Source organism: Dryobates pubescens, chromosome 3 (assembly GCF_014839835.1).
Source record: "Dryobates pubescens isolate bDryPub1 chromosome 3, bDryPub1.pri, whole genome shotgun sequence".
In the NCBI taxonomy this organism is placed as follows: Eukaryota; Metazoa; Chordata; class Aves; order Piciformes; family Picidae; genus Dryobates; species Dryobates pubescens.
In genome coordinates, this window is record NC_071614.1 from 7106723 (window position 1) to 7121937 (window position 15215).

Here is a 15215-nt window from a genome sequence, read left to right on the forward strand (position 1 = left end):
GGTTGGAAAAGACTTCAAGGGTCATCAAGTCCAACCTGTCACCCAAGACCTCATGACTACTAAACCATGGCACCAAGTGCCACGTCCAATCCCCTCTTGAACACCTCCAGGGATGGTGACTCCACCACCTCCCTGGACAGCACATTCCAACAGCTAACAACTCACTGGCCTAACCAGTGCTGAGTACAGGGGCAGAATGAATTCCCTGCCCCTGCTGGCCCCACTGTTCCTGATGCAGGCCAGGATGCCCTTTTATGTACCACATGCAAACAGCTACAGACATTAGCAGGGCAGTTGCTTGCTTACCCCATCTCGTCCTCTTCAAATCCTTTTGGAAGTGACCCTGGAAGCTTCTTCGCTGCTTAGAAGTGGTTGTTTGGAGATGGCAGCATAAAGTCCTGTAAAGTGGAGACAGGAGGAAAATAACAGATTGTTGTTGTTGTTTCTCCTCCCCGCCCACCCCTCTGCAATGTATTAAGGTGATAAGTGAAATTCTGTGCCTTTAGAAGTAAGGGATTGAAAAGATGTTATCCTTTTTCCACAGGTATTAGTAGCAGCCTATCTACTCACTGGTGCTTTTGGTGTGGAAGTCTGGCAGAAGCCTTTCCTGTTTGGTTATTACATTACAGATGCATTAGTAATCTTGCTTATAGGTAAGTGTCCTGATCCATGCAAATTAGGTATTTCTTGCATTTCCTGCATTTTCCCTTCTCCCCTTTGTAAGTGTTTGCTAGTCCAAAAAAAAAAAAGGCAGAAGTAGAGCTGATTAAAAGGGCTAATATTGAGACATTTTAAAACCAGGTGATTTTGGAAACCCTGTTCCTCACTGAATTACTCTCTGTTGCACACAAATAATACAGAAAATGTTTCTTACCTGCACATGCAGTTCAGTGCAGGGTGCTGGCTGGCTCTTAGTCCCAGGGACTCCTTCAGTCACGCAGGTAAAGTGTTGCTCACATTTACAGAGAATCATAGAATTGTTAGGGTTGGAAGGGACCCCAAGGATCATCTAGTTCCAACCCCCCTGCCATGGGCAGGGACACCTCACACTAGAGCAGGTTGCTCACAGCCACATCCAGCCTGGCCTTAAAACCCTCCAGGGATGAGGCTTCCACCACCTCCCTGGGCAACCTGTGCCAGTGTCTCACCACCCTCATTGTGAAGAGCTTCTTCCTAACATCCAATCTGAATCTACCCTCTTCTAATTTTCCTCCATTTCCCTTAGTCCTATCACTACCTGACATCCTAAAAAGTCCCTCCCCAGCTTTCTTCTAGCGCCCTTCAGATACTGGAAGGCCACAATAAAGTCTCCTCAGCACCTTCTCCTCTCCAGACTGTCTCCAAGTTCTTTAATGTTTTGGCCTGCAGCACACTGTGCTCCAAACCATTATGGACAGAAGGAATAAAAGCATTATTTAAATAATCCTAGGAGGCAGAACTGTAAATCTGAAAAAGAGCCAGGTGGTTTCTAAGCTCTTCTCAAGCATTACTTTCCAAACAGGAGTGCTGCATTTCTCATACACAGCAATAGCCTCTTTGCTCATTGTTTGATACTGTCAGTGTAGTTTGAAATGAGCATTGATTATTGTTCAACTGCTATAGCTGGTCTGAGAACAAGAGCAGTTAGAGTGTAGTGAGGTAAAGTGTGGAAGTCTTAGCTAGAAATGTATGCAAGCAAACTGACTTTAAAGAGTCATTTGGAAAGTGAAGAAATTAGAATATAACTTTGGGGTTTTTTTTCTATGAGCACACAAGTGATGTGTGCACTAAATTATGGGCAACAAAAAAAGTGTGTGACAGACTGTCTAGGCTTAAGCCCAAGAGACAACTTTAGTCCCTGAGCTAAATGGAGGTGCTCACCCAACACCAACCCTAACTAGGAGCTGAGTATTTCAAGGGGAACTTTAGAATGCATTGTATTGACATGTGATCTCACCACTCTTTACCATGGTGAGGTACTCAGCAGGTACCACCTCCAGCCTCAGCAGTGCTTCCCAAAATTCCCAGATTGGAAAGGACCCTGCATTCAGGCTGTGTGTTATTAGAAAGCAGCATGTGCAAGGACAGGGGTTTGACAATCCTTGTGCTGTACCCAGAGTATAAAACTGGCCACCTGTGACCAAGATTTTACAGGCTTTTTCTTGTCGACCCTAATTTGGCCACTCTGAGGAAAAGAAAGAGAGGAAGTGGTGAAAGAGAGGAAGTGGTAGAAGAGAGATCACCTTTTCAGTAGCCAGTGACTGAGCGTGGCAGAGGTGCAGCTGTAACGTGCCCTCTGGTGGCAGGCAGGGCACTGAGGGATAGGAATGCCTTCAGCTCTCAGGGGAGCACCACAGCTCCAAGAGAGATGGATGCTGGCTCACCCAGGAGGGCAGCTTAAGCCTGTGTTGGTGTGAGGTGCTCACACAGGCAGTCCATTGAGCACACCTGTTCTGTGCTGCACACGTCGCTGCTTTTGTTCCTGTCGCCGAGGCACACGTCAGCCTGCTCAGTGAGCACACTGATGGCTTCTGTTGCACTTGGGAAGCCATGGATGGAGGTTTAATTCAAACTACTCAACATACCAGGAAGGTTTGTGGTAGGGAAGCATGGTCACTGAATCTGCAGGAGCAAACATCTTTTGTCATACTTCACCAAAGGCAGGTGCAAAGCAAGGTTTGATGGAGTGCTCCATCAGCATGAGAAAGAAGTACTGCTTCTGGCTCACCTGGTGTGCTTGCTTGAATGGATCCAGGAGCACACTTATTTTCCATCATTGTCCCAGGCAGAGTAGGTCTAAGTAAGAGCCAAAAGAGTTCTTTAAGACAATTGTCTCTTGCATGCTATCCACAATGCCATTAACAGAGTAACGTTTGCAGCTTAATTGTACTTAAATATGGTTTTAAAGTATGCAAGAAATGATCTTGCTTGACTCTGTATACAAAATTGTCACAGTGCTTAGCAAACCTCTTAAAAACAGACACTAGATTTAAATAAGAAAAAAAAAAGCAGACTCCTTCCCCTGAGCACCATGCTGATGCAGGAAGCACTGCCATCCTTCCACAGGTTTGAATCCCAGCCGAGCAGCAGTGGTTGAGGTGGTTATCACTGGATCACCTGTGTGCAGTGAATCTGCATAGAGAAAGGTTTTAGAACCTTGCAGCAAATTGCAGGGTCCTGCTGTGACTGCAGGAAAATCATAGAATGGTTTGGGTTGGAAGGCATCTCCAAAGGTCATCAAGTCCAACCCCCATGCAGTCAGCAAGGGCATCATCCACTAGGCCAGGCTGCCCAGAGCCCTGTTGAGCCTGACCTTGAGTATCTCCAGGGAAGGGGCCTCAACTGCCTCCCTGGGCAGCCTGTTCCTGTGTTCCACCACCCTCATGGTAAAGAACTTCCTCCTAGCATCCAACCTAAATCTACTCTTCTCTACTTTCAAACCATTGGCCCTGATCATATCACTGCAGGCCTTTGTAAAAACTCCCCTTCTAGCTTTCTTGTACCCCCCTTCAGGTACTGGAAGGCTATTAGGTCTCCCCAGAGCCTTCTCTTCTCTAGGCTGAACAACCCCAGCTCCATCAGCCTGTCCTCCTAGCAAAGGTGTTCCAGCCCCATGATCATTTTTGTGGCCCTCCTCTGGACTTGCTCCATCAGGTCCATGTCCCCCTTGTGTTGAGGGCTCCAGGGCTGGATGCAGTACTCCAGGTGAGGGCTCAGCAGAGCAGGAATAAAAAGAAAAGAAAAAGTATGAGTCTAACCTACTGCAAGGGCTGGGCAGCCAGGAAGATTAAGTTGCTCCCTCCCTTAGAGAGGCTGCAGCAAGTGTGTTTTGCTCAGCCAGATCCATTTGTAGCAGAGAGCCCAGGCTCTGGCATGCTCAGTTAAGGCCTTTGTGGCCAGTTAAATAAAGCAATGTGCTGGGCCCCTGATGCTTTTTATGAGTTAGTTTCCCAGGACCTCAGGAGGAGCCATTAAATGGTAACTGGCTATCCTTAACCAGCTGATGGCATTTAGTAGCCACTAGTGGTCCTTCTAACAACCAGGCTGTGGCTGCTCCATCAGTACTTGGTGTTTGTTTTGTGCTTTCACTGTTCTGTACATGACAGGAGGTCAGCTGCTGAGCCATCACTTCTCCAGTTACAGCTGGCCTTCAGCTGGGACCTCCTGGAGTGGGAAAAATCCAAAGGAGGTGCACAGGAGTTGAGGTTTTCAGATGTCTTTTCCTGGAGTTTGGTTTTGGGGGCTGGGGAAAGAATGGCCCATGCATAACCTGAGGATGAACTCTGCTGAAGTACCTCCCCAGAGGAAGCTGTTGCATCACCAAGTGACACTTGCTCACTGAAGAGAATGGAATTTTTATCAGGTGATAGAACACACAAAGATATACATAAAAGTGCAGCAATTGCAGTGTTTAGATTAGATGTTTTAGGGAAGTCTCCAAAGAGAGAGCTTTTCATATGTCCCTGGGAACTGTCTAGCATACTCTGAACACCTGCAGGAAGGCAAAGCCTTGAGCTGCTGAGCAGTGACCTCAGAGGACTCCTCTGTGAAGCAGAGAAACTGCTGCCTAGTATTTTATGGGATTTGTTCAGCTACCCAGCAAACAGAAACTCGTAATTTTCACAGGCAGTGAATGTAATTCCATCCTGCAGCTCTGAAACACACACCTAGCTGGACACCAGACAAAGGAAGAAGGCCATTCTCCTGTTCCCAGAGCATGTTGTCCTGGCTGCTAGACAGAAATGCCTTCTCTCTCCTAGCCTGAAAGCAGCCAGACCTTTCTAAAGTTGTGTGCCTGTGTGCTCAGCTGGAACTAATGACTTCTGCTCTCAGCGAGGCTCCTGTGGATGACACTCCAAAAGCTCTCTTGGGATATAACCACAATTGTTCCATAGCATTATCTGCCTAACTAGGGTCCCTTCAAAGGGCAGCACTAGAGTGAGAACTATCATTTATTTTCACCCCTCCAGGGTATCCCCAGTGCCTAGCATCCCCTGTCACTGCGCTGTCAGGTGGAGAGCAATGTAAAATATTGAACAATAAGCACTTGAAAACAGTGAACTCCTCCTCACATGAAGTCCAGTGGCACAAATGATGCTATAGGCTTCCTAAGAAGATTTTCACTGACAGGTAAACATCACCAGTTCAGGGAGCAGCATTACTAATTGATGATAGTCCTGTCTCACATTGCAATTAAATGGCCTGGATTAGGTGCATGTAATGAATGAAGCATTTCTTGCTCTTGGGGCATTCATACTTGCAATCCATGAGATAGATTTTATAACATTCAATAAAATTTGAGTCCAGGGTGCAATGCTGTCCTCACTGGAGACATTTATATATGTCTGGTTGCCTCTACCTGACTGTTCATTTCCATGCAGCTTAGTGGAAATGTCTTTCCAGAATTGACCAGAGAGCTCAGAAGTGATGGTGGGGTGCACACAAACAAGCAAAGTGGCATCCCATCAGCTTCATTCCTTAGGAAGCCAGGTTGGAAAAATGACTCCTGACTGCACAGGAAGATTCCTGTTCCTCCTCAATATTAGTTGCAATCAGAAGGGTAGGCTTTGTGGTTAAAGGACTAATAAAACAGGCAGTGGATATCTTGTACTTCATCAGTGTGTGGGATGTGGGGCAGACAGTTCTGTAATCCAGGCATGGTGGCACATTTGAATGCACTCCATCTGGTCAACAGTGCCCACAGCTGGCTGCTGAAGTTTGTGGCAAAGCTGAGACAAATTTTCCAAGTGCAGGTTTGAACATGAAGTGTGAATGGAGCACTAACATCTGTCAGAGATCTGAAACTTGGACTTTCTTTTAGAGATGGGGCCAAAGCATTCAGAATTTTTTCCTATGATGTATATTGGATTGGCTTCTGTTCTATTCTGTTCTGAATTTGGCAGAGTGTGTTCCTTGAGGCTCACTCCTTTGCTGAGCTGGTAAATACATAAACAAGGAGTAAATAAATGAACACATAACAGGAGCAAGGAACTAAGGATGAGACTAAGCTGTAACATTTGAAACATGCCAAGTATTTGAATTCCCTTAGAGTGGGAGAGCACAGTTATCCATCTAAAACAGTGCCTTGTCCTTTCATGGTGTCCTGTATCCTGTGTATCAAAGGAGGACACAGAGGTCCTGCCAGTGGGTAATAATGCAGCAGCCTGCTCTTTTTTCAGTGTCAGAAAAGGTTTGGCAATCCATGGTCAGATTAGAAACTGTTTCTGCACCATACTGCTAGGTCATTCTGCAGTGATTTCCTACAGTTCCCATTGCAAAGTGGCTGCTGGTTCTGCCTTACTGATGGGGAGCTGGATGATTAAACATTAAGTGATATGTGTTCAAAATGTGATTGCTCCAGCAGGCTTTGACTAGCCTGGTTTGAAAAGTGTGGTTAATGTGAGCTGGCCTCTACTTGACTGTCACCAGTTTAACATTTATTAAAGCATTGTTGTGACAGATTGTATGAGACTCTGTTGAAGCTGAGGGTGTGAAATACACACATGTCACTTGAGATATATGTAAGAAGCAGTTGAGTTCATGTTTGGAGTAACTCCTCTGAACCAGTCAGAACAATAACCCAGAAAACCAGAGTCCTGAAGGCCAGAGGCAGAGCATTCTCACAGGGTGGGAATTACAAGTGGGATCAGGTTTGGTGGTGGGTGGTGTTAGCTGTGAGGAGTCATTTCATGGGTGGCAGGAGCCCCAGAGCAAGGCAGCTTACCTGATGGAGTCCTCCTGGAAAGCAGCCTGGACTTTTCAAAGAAAGCCATTGTTTCTCTGGTGCTTAATTCTTGCTGTTCCCAGAAAAAAGAGAACCATGTGAGAAAGCTGTGTGAGCAGGGCTACACCAGAGGAACAACCACCATAAACTACATTCCCAGTCTGTACTAAATCCATCCAACCGCTAGTTAGCTTACAGCTCAGTGCAAGAGAGAGATATATGCAGTGTCCACAACCTTAGGCACTGAAAATAAGCTATAAAATCAACAGGCATGATAAATGCATCCCTTTGCAATCTTCATACTCAAGAAGTCTCTTAGGTTCTAAGCATTCAAAACATACTCAGCATTGTGGATGAAGGCAGTGGTCATGTTGTGCTCTTAATCCCTGTAAAATCATTTCATACTGTCTAGGCCTGTCTGGATGTATTTTTCACCTGTCTTTCAATAGCTTAATATAGTCAGACTTTACACCCTCAATTAAGGCTGGAAATGATACACTCATTTTCTAAGCTTCCCCACCCCCACCCCCAATTACCAAATGGTTCTAAGTTTGCCATTTTCTATAATGATTAAATGCAGTTTTATAGTTAGTGGGCAGCTCAGTATGTAATTATCTCTTTGCACAACCAGTTAAAAGAGTTGCCTGCTCGAGACATGCCCGAGACAATCACACTGGTCCATAAAAAGCTGCTCCTCCAGTAACAACTGCTCCTAAACCTTCACTGTTTGATGAAGCTTGCTTCCAGGCACTGATCAGCATGCTAAACACTCAGTGTGTTAAGAGCTTTCCATGTGTCTAGCTGCTCTAAATGTGGAAGAACACTGGAAGAAAAAAACCAATCACCCCACAACAAACAACAACAAAAGATGGGAAAAGCATTTGATGATATTTCCAAGCTAACTTTCAGGCCTAAATGGTTTTTAGTCTTAATTTTTCTGTCTGTCTGGTGGTTAAGAAAAGTAAAGTATAACATCCAATTTCTTCAAAGCAGGCATTGACTATGATGTGTCACCAAGTTAGAGTTAGAAAGGCCAAGCAGAATCCTGAAGAAGGCCATGTGGAGGTGTGGGCAGTGGAAGAACAAGGGAGGAGGGTGATGGCATTTCGTTTGTAGGCTGAAATGCAACCACAGCTGCCTGCTGTTAAAGAGCTGATTTTTGTTGAGCACAGCTGCTGCAATATGCCCAGGAGAAGGTCTGCACAGACCTCTTCACTGCCTCCCAAATGGGAGGAATGCTCTGGGAAGTCTCTGCTTCTTTTTTTGGGGTGGGGAAGCACAGCAAGGATGGAAGGATAGTTTCCTGAACAGATTCCTGCAGTTTCCAGTGTGCTGTTCACCTAACCTTAGATCCCTGTCTTGCATTGTCTCCTTTTTGAGCTTTTAGCCTTCAGGAAGAGCCAGTTCTCAACAAACAACACTTCAGTACTTTTCTGAGGACAGGTTCACTTGTCAGGAGCTTCCCAACAGATATGCTTTAAGATTGCAAAGGTGTGGAGAAGATAACCAGCTAATACAAACACTGTCCTTCCTCTGGAGCAGGATAATTTGGTTAAAAATAGAGGCTTAGGTGTGTGAGCTACCTTCTTAGAGCTGCTGCTTTACTAAGTGGTGTTCACAGTCTGTGAAGTTTGCCGTGCTCAGGAGCCTGACTTTCTACCTTTGCCAGCTGCTGGTCAGGGAATTAGAACTTTCAGCAGTGCCAGCAGGGTGTTTCTGGCCATGCTCTCTCTTTCACTGCAACCAGCAAGCTTGTATTTTGCAGAAATACCTAAATCAACTCAGGCATGGCAGCCACCCTGAGTAACTGCAGCAGGTCACAGAAACAACCTGCCTTGTCTGCAGCTCTGCAGTAATCCTCAAGTTTAGTTACATGAGGGTTGACGATCACAGAATCACCAAGGTTGGAAGAGACCTCAAAGATCAAGTCCAACCTGTCACCACAGACTAAACCACGGCACCAAGTGCCACGTCCAATCCCCTCTTGATGCCCTGATACAACTAAACTTAAATACATGGACTGTCAGTCTGGGCAAAAATACAGGACCAAAGTACCATGGTACCTATCACATGCTAGCTTGGTGGTTGGGGTTTCTTTTAAATCACTCAGCAGCCTCTCACATTTGGGGAATTTAGTTTGAAAATGCCAAATGAAGTACAAAATTGTCACTAAAATTGGCAGGAATTATTTTTTTGATCCCTTTTACAAGGGGGTGTGTGTATATGAGTGTGTATAGCATAGCACAGCACAGCATAGAACAGAACAGAATAGAATAGGAATAGAATACACAAGGTTGGAAAAGACCTTTGAGATCATCGAGTCCAATCTATCACCCAACACTACCTAATCAACTAAACCATGGCACCAAGCACCCCATCCAGTCTTTTCCTAAACACCTCCGGTGATGGTGACTCCACCACCTCCCTGGGCAGCACATTCCAATGGCCAATCTCTCTTTCTGTGAAGAACTTCTTCCTAGCATCCAGCCTAAACCTCCCCTGGCACAGCTTGAGACTGTGTCCTCTTGTTCTGGTGCTGGTTGCCTGGGAGAAGAGACCAACCCCCATCTGGCTGCAGCCTCCCTTCAGGTAGTTGTAGACAGCAATAAGGTCTCCCCTGAGCCTCCTCTTCTCCAGGCTAAGCAACCCCAGCTCCCTCAGCTTCTCCTCATAGGGCTGTGCTCCAAGCCCCTCCCCAGCTTTGTTTCCCTTCTCTGGATGCATTCCAGCAACTCAACATCTTTCCTAAACTGAGGAGCCCAGAACTGGACACAGCACTCAAGGTGTGGCCTGACCAGTGCTGAGTACAGGGCAGAATGAACTCCCCGCTCCTGCTGGCCACACTGTTCCTGATCCAGGCCAGGATGCCATTGGGCTTCTTGGCCACCTGGGCACACTGCTGGCTCATGTATGTATACAGAATAGAATACAGAATTAACCAGGCTGGAAAAGACCTTTGAGATCATCAAGTCCAGCGTATCACCCAACATCATCTAATCAACTAAACCATGGCACTAAGTGCCTTACACATAGAATACATACATAGAATACATACATAGAATAAAATATACATAGGTGCATGTCTCTGTATGTGCATGTGCCTGTGTGTTTATATATATAAATATTTGGAAAACAAGGTAAAGCCTTTGTTTCTGACATGTTCTAAATCCTGAATTCCTGAATGCATTGGGGTTTTTGCTTGTTGGTTGGTTTAGTTTTGGTTGGGGTTTGGTTTTGTTGGTGGTGGTGGTTTTGGTTTGTTTTTTTAATATTGACAGAATAATTCCTGATAAAGAGCTTTGCAAATGCTTAGCCCTCTGAAAAGGCAGTCAAGATAGACAGTGCAAGGCACAGGACTCACCATAGGATTGGACCTAAATCCGAGGATTTGGCCTTGATGCCTTCAGCCCAGCGTGACACAAGAACTGCCTCTATCTGCGCCACCCATCTGTGCTTTAGTACTTCTGCCTTTCATACAGGCCTGTGCTCTTACAGTTGGGTCTGAGGAGTCAAATCAGCTGGAAAAGAAGGGTGGTGGTGGGAAATATTGAAGAAGTTAGAAAACTCTGGAAGAGCAGGAACAGCTCTAGTAACCTGAGGAGTTCTGTTCCCTGCAATGTGTTAAAAATGCCTGATGTGCCAAACCTGGGGTTTAAAATGATTCTAAAATAAAATATGTGCTTTCAGGACATTAGGTTAAAAAAAAAACCAGCTCCATCATCATCCCTTGGGCAGTGCCTGGGTGGCTGAGCTCCAGAGGTACAGTGGTGGCTTTGCTTTCCAGGCGGCACCTTTTGTTCCCCAGAGCCAGCAGGGAATGGCAGCAATGCGGAAGCAGCAGTTTAGCTCCTGGGCACAAAGGGATCCTTAATGCCAATTAAAAAGCAGGCTTAATGAGTACCAAAAGCGGCCCCCAAGCCAGGCCTCCTTAGCTTAAAAAAAAAAGGAGAGATGGGAAAGCAACATGTTGTAGGAAATGATGGAATGTTGAAAATCCCCTAAGAAAGAGGGGAACACCCTTTGCTCTCCTTACTGCATCCTCAGCTCTCGCTCTGCTGAAAGCGAAGCTGTGTAGAAGCGGAGAGGAGAGACTGGTGTAACTGCCCCGTTTGGAGAGTGCCTTTTAGCTAGCTGGGGGATTGTTTGTGGTCAGTGTGTTATTTCTAACTAAAATGGCACTTCATAAAAATAACTAATTGTTGGCAGCCATTGCTCTTTGAATTCTATTTCTAGTTCTAGTCTCTATTTCTGTTCCTCTCGCTTGCTTTTCTCCTAACAAATCAAACCCCGGGATTGCAGCAGGAAATTTAGGTTTAACCTCAAGAGTCAATGTTTTGTCTCATGTCTGCCCTAATGTGATGCAGATGTTGGAACTGCTGTACGTAACTCAAGATTTTATTGAGCTAGCCCTCCCTGCCTAATAGAAAACACAGCTAAGGGGAGTGCACGTTCAACACAGAGCCCTCCGAAGGCACCGAGCCTCTTGTGAATTTCCAGAGAGATGTTGACAAAATACTTGGGAGATTCCTTCAGCTGTTTGATACAAAGTTTCTGCCATGGTAAAGAAGCAGGGCTTGCAAAGCTGGCTGTCTTACTTGTTTGAAAAAGCAAAACCAAGAGGTAAACACCCTAAAAACCGAAGTTATTTACAGGTTGGGTATTATTATGATGATGTTTCTTCAATCATTTTATTTCCTTCTCATTCTCCCCCTGTGCTCAGCACTGGTCAGGCCACACCTTGAGTCCTGTGTCCAGTTCTGGGCCCCTCAGTTTAGGAAAGATGTTGAGTTGCTGAAAGGTGTCCAGAGAAGGGCAACAAAGCTGGGGAGGGGTTTGGAGCACAGCCCTGTGAGGAGAGGCTGAGAGAGCTGGGGTTGCTTAGCTTGGAGACGAGGAGGCTCAGGGGAGACCTTATTGCTGTCTACAACTACCTGAAGGGAGGCTGCAGCCAGGAGGGGGTTGGTCTCTTCTCCCAGGCAACCAGCACCAGAACAAGAGGACGCGCTCTCAAGCTGCACCAGGGAAAGTTTAGGCTGGATGTTAGGAAGAAGTTCTTCACAGAAAGAGAGATTGGCCATTGGAATGTGCTGCCCAGGGAGGTGATGGAGTCACCATCACTGGAGGTGTTTAAGAAGAGACTGGGTGGGCTGCTTGGTGCCATGGTTTAGTTGATTAGGTAGTGTTGGGTGATGGGTTGGAGATGATCTCAAAGGTCTTCTCCAACCTGGTTAATTCTATATTTAATAATAATAATAATAATAATAGTAGTAGTAGTAGTAGTAGTAGTAGTTATTATTATGTTATTTTATTTCCTTCTCTTTAAAAGATAGCCAGAAAGACTGGAGAAATAGATTCTCTTTGGCATCCCTTTTTACTCCTCCTGTTTCCCAACAATCCTGATTTCCTCTATTCTTGCTTTGTTGGTCCTTATTTTTTTCCCCAGTTTTCTTTCTCTTGAGTTGCCACTGTGGCCAGAGCCTGCTAAACACTTGAGTATGTCTTTGATGAGGACTGAACAGTAAACACTGACACATCTCAGGGCTCTGCTATGCCACGTTAGCCCCAGCAGAGTCATCTGAAGTTAGTTCTTTCCTCTATTTGTTCTTATTTTTCCTTATTTCTAGTAATGATTTCTAATAGTGAGCTGAAAATTTGCTACTTTTCTGTGCAAAGAGGCAAAAAAGAATCTCATCCTTAAATGAGAATTATTGTATATATTTTTAAGGTTAAAGCAGAAACATCAGAGTGCTGTTCTTGCCCATAACTAAATAGGGATTATGTATTTATGGAGTGCACCAAAACCAGTCTTCATGCCTTGGAATATAAAAGTTGGGCAGAAATCTGCTACCCAGAGCAATCTCCAAACAGCAAACAGGCCAGGGAAAAGCCCTCCAAACACAGAGAGGGGAAAAAAACCCCAACCCCAAACCAAAGAGTTCTGCAGGGAAGCACAGAGATTACAGAAGCCTTGTATATATTTTTACTCACTTAAGCTGACTGATGCTGGGGCTTTTTGGTTGAAACCTCGAAATTCCACTTTTTGCTGGAAGCCTTCTTTGACCCTTGGCTGGATCAACACATCGTGGATGTGGGTGTTAGACAGGGCACAACTGGGTCTTCAGGCAGCCCTGGGGCTGCTGGCAGCTTTGTTGGTGATCCCAGCAGCGATGCAGATGGACATCATGTTAGTGAGGGCAAATTCCTCATCCTTTGTGGGTTAAAGCTGAGCTCCAGAAAGGTCACAGCTGTGTTTAAAAAAATGCTGAAGTCAAATCCTCCCTCGTTCAAACGTTGGCCATATCATGAACAGCAATTTCTTTCAGCTACTGTATCAGCAAAGCAGATAATTAGCTGGACATTAGTGTATGGAACTATAAACCTTTCATTTCCCTGGCAATGTGGGTAGCCCTGTTTGAGGTTAACTGTCTTTATATATTCCTTTGGAAGGCTTTTGGTGTCAGGTTTGGGTTCTTTCCACATAAAGAGAGAGCAGCTCATGCAAAATGAGGCCATGATCTGTCTTGGGTCCAGGAGAGGAACCTGCATGAGAAATGACTGACCACATCTACTAACTGCATCAGAACTTAAAAACCATCCTTCTTGTCTTGTCACACACTGCACCAGAAAATCTACACCAGCAACTGCTTCTAGCAGGAAAAGTGAGGCAGGTTTTATTTTAGCCTAAAGCCTCCACACTCAGTTTGTATCCTGTAAGGACAGCAGCAGTACTGTGTCGTTTTCAAACCAGCACACTAGCTCTGGGATTAGATGGGAAAAGTCTGACTGTAGGACTGGACATCATTACATAGGATTTTAAGGTTTTTTTTGGTTCTCTTCCAGGCTTCAGCTTATTCCTTTCATTTCCACAAACACTGTACAACATTCACAGGTAAGTTAATTACAATTAAATAACTTCTACCCCCTCCCATTCGATTCTGTATGTTTAATGGCTTCCTCCTTTGAGAAACAAATGCAGTGCTTGATCTAGCCTTGCTTCTTTCAGCCAGATGCTGCCCTGATGATGCACTAAAGGGTCTTTCTGGTCAGGTTTCAGAACCTGACTGGTTTATTTTCCATGTTTAGAACTCCTCTCCTTTTCCTTGCCACTCTCCAGGCAGCCTGACAGTGGTTCTGCACAGTAAACTGCTGAGAGCTCTGTAGCTACAAACACTGCTTTTTATTTGCAGTCAGATGAGATTTGTTATTTTTACCTGCCCTGGGTAAAATTCTGTAGCTGATCATCCTGCACTCCATGAAGCACTTTATTGGCTTCCACATCCTTCTGCAAAACTCATCTCTGTATGAGGCCTGCAGGTAATTGCCATCAGATAGAGGCTAGGCAGGTGGCAAGCTGTGATTACATCTAAGAGCTGGCTTGCTGCACCTAGGGATTCCATACATGCTTAGTTTATACTCCAGTGGCCTATTTTTATTAATGCTGCCTGCCTTCCTCTAGTATTTGCTAGCTCATTTCACTCATCTGTCATGTCAGGTCTCTCAGGTCCTGGAGGAGGGACTGCCTCTGCCTGTCTTCAGCAATTAGTGGAAATTAATACTAGCATTTAAATTTTGGAGAGAACATTAGTGGACACAGTCTCAAGCTGCACCAGGGGAAGTTTAGGCTGGAGGTGAGGAGAAAGTTCTTCCCAGAGAGAGTTGTTAGCCATTGGAATGTGCTGCCCAGGGAGGTGGTGGAGTCACCATCCCTGGAGGGGTTCAAGAGGGGATTGGCCGTGGTACTTGGTGCCATGGTTTAGTAGTCATGAGGTGTTGGGTGACAGGTTGGACTTGATGATCCTTGAGGTCTCTTCCAACCTTATTGATTCTATTCTATGATTTAAGACAACAATGCATTACTCTTACACAGCCCTTTTCATACCACAGTGCTCTCTGCAGGTAATAAAAGCAAGAATAGCCCTGAGCTTGGGGCAGGAGAGTGAAGAGTCAAGAGATGTGGGGCAGGAAGGGCTTTGGGCAGGGTGCTGGGGGCAGCAGCAGGAGCAGGCTGGAGACAGAGGGCCAAATTTCCTTACTCTATGAAATCATTATATTTATATTCATTACAGAGCACATATAAAGAAAACGCTGAAGAATGATTCTTTGTATGAAGGACTCCTACCTCTTGTGTCACCTCTGCTGCTGTTCCTGCTTCTTACAGTCTGGGTGGTTCTGTCTCCAGGCAACATACTATCAAAGCAACCAAGACTCTTCCTGTGGATGGTTGGGGTTGCTTTCTCAAACGTTATTGTAAGTATGCTGCTGGTGCTGGGGGTGTTATTTAGGCTTAGCTTTCTAGTTTTATGTAAAAAAGATAAAAATAGAAGAGAACAGAAACTGTAGTTAATAGCAGAATCACACTGCTAGAGGCAGAATGCCCTGTGTTATGCTGTCTTATCAAACACACCACAGCAGCTGTCTGCTCTGGGGACACTTGGGGTACTGCAATACCTCAATACCTGCTCTACTCAGCATAACAGCTCTGAGAGGGTTCTTCTTTATTTCCTGCAGGGTT

At 45.3% G+C, this 15215-nt stretch overlaps 1 protein-coding gene across 1 annotated transcript in view; it reads left to right on the top strand.

Annotated features, from left to right (window-relative positions):
* Window positions 1-15215, top strand: part of LOC104303092 (ethanolaminephosphotransferase 1) — a 43641-nt gene that overhangs the window by 22550 nt on the left and 5876 nt on the right. The window contains exons 6-8 of the mRNA XM_009903675.2: window positions 545-653; window positions 13544-13592; window positions 14770-14950. Coding sequence (XP_009901977.1) covers window positions 545-653; window positions 13544-13592; window positions 14770-14950 — 339 coding nt within the window. The remainder of the gene's footprint in view (window positions 1-544; window positions 654-13543; window positions 13593-14769; window positions 14951-15215) is intronic.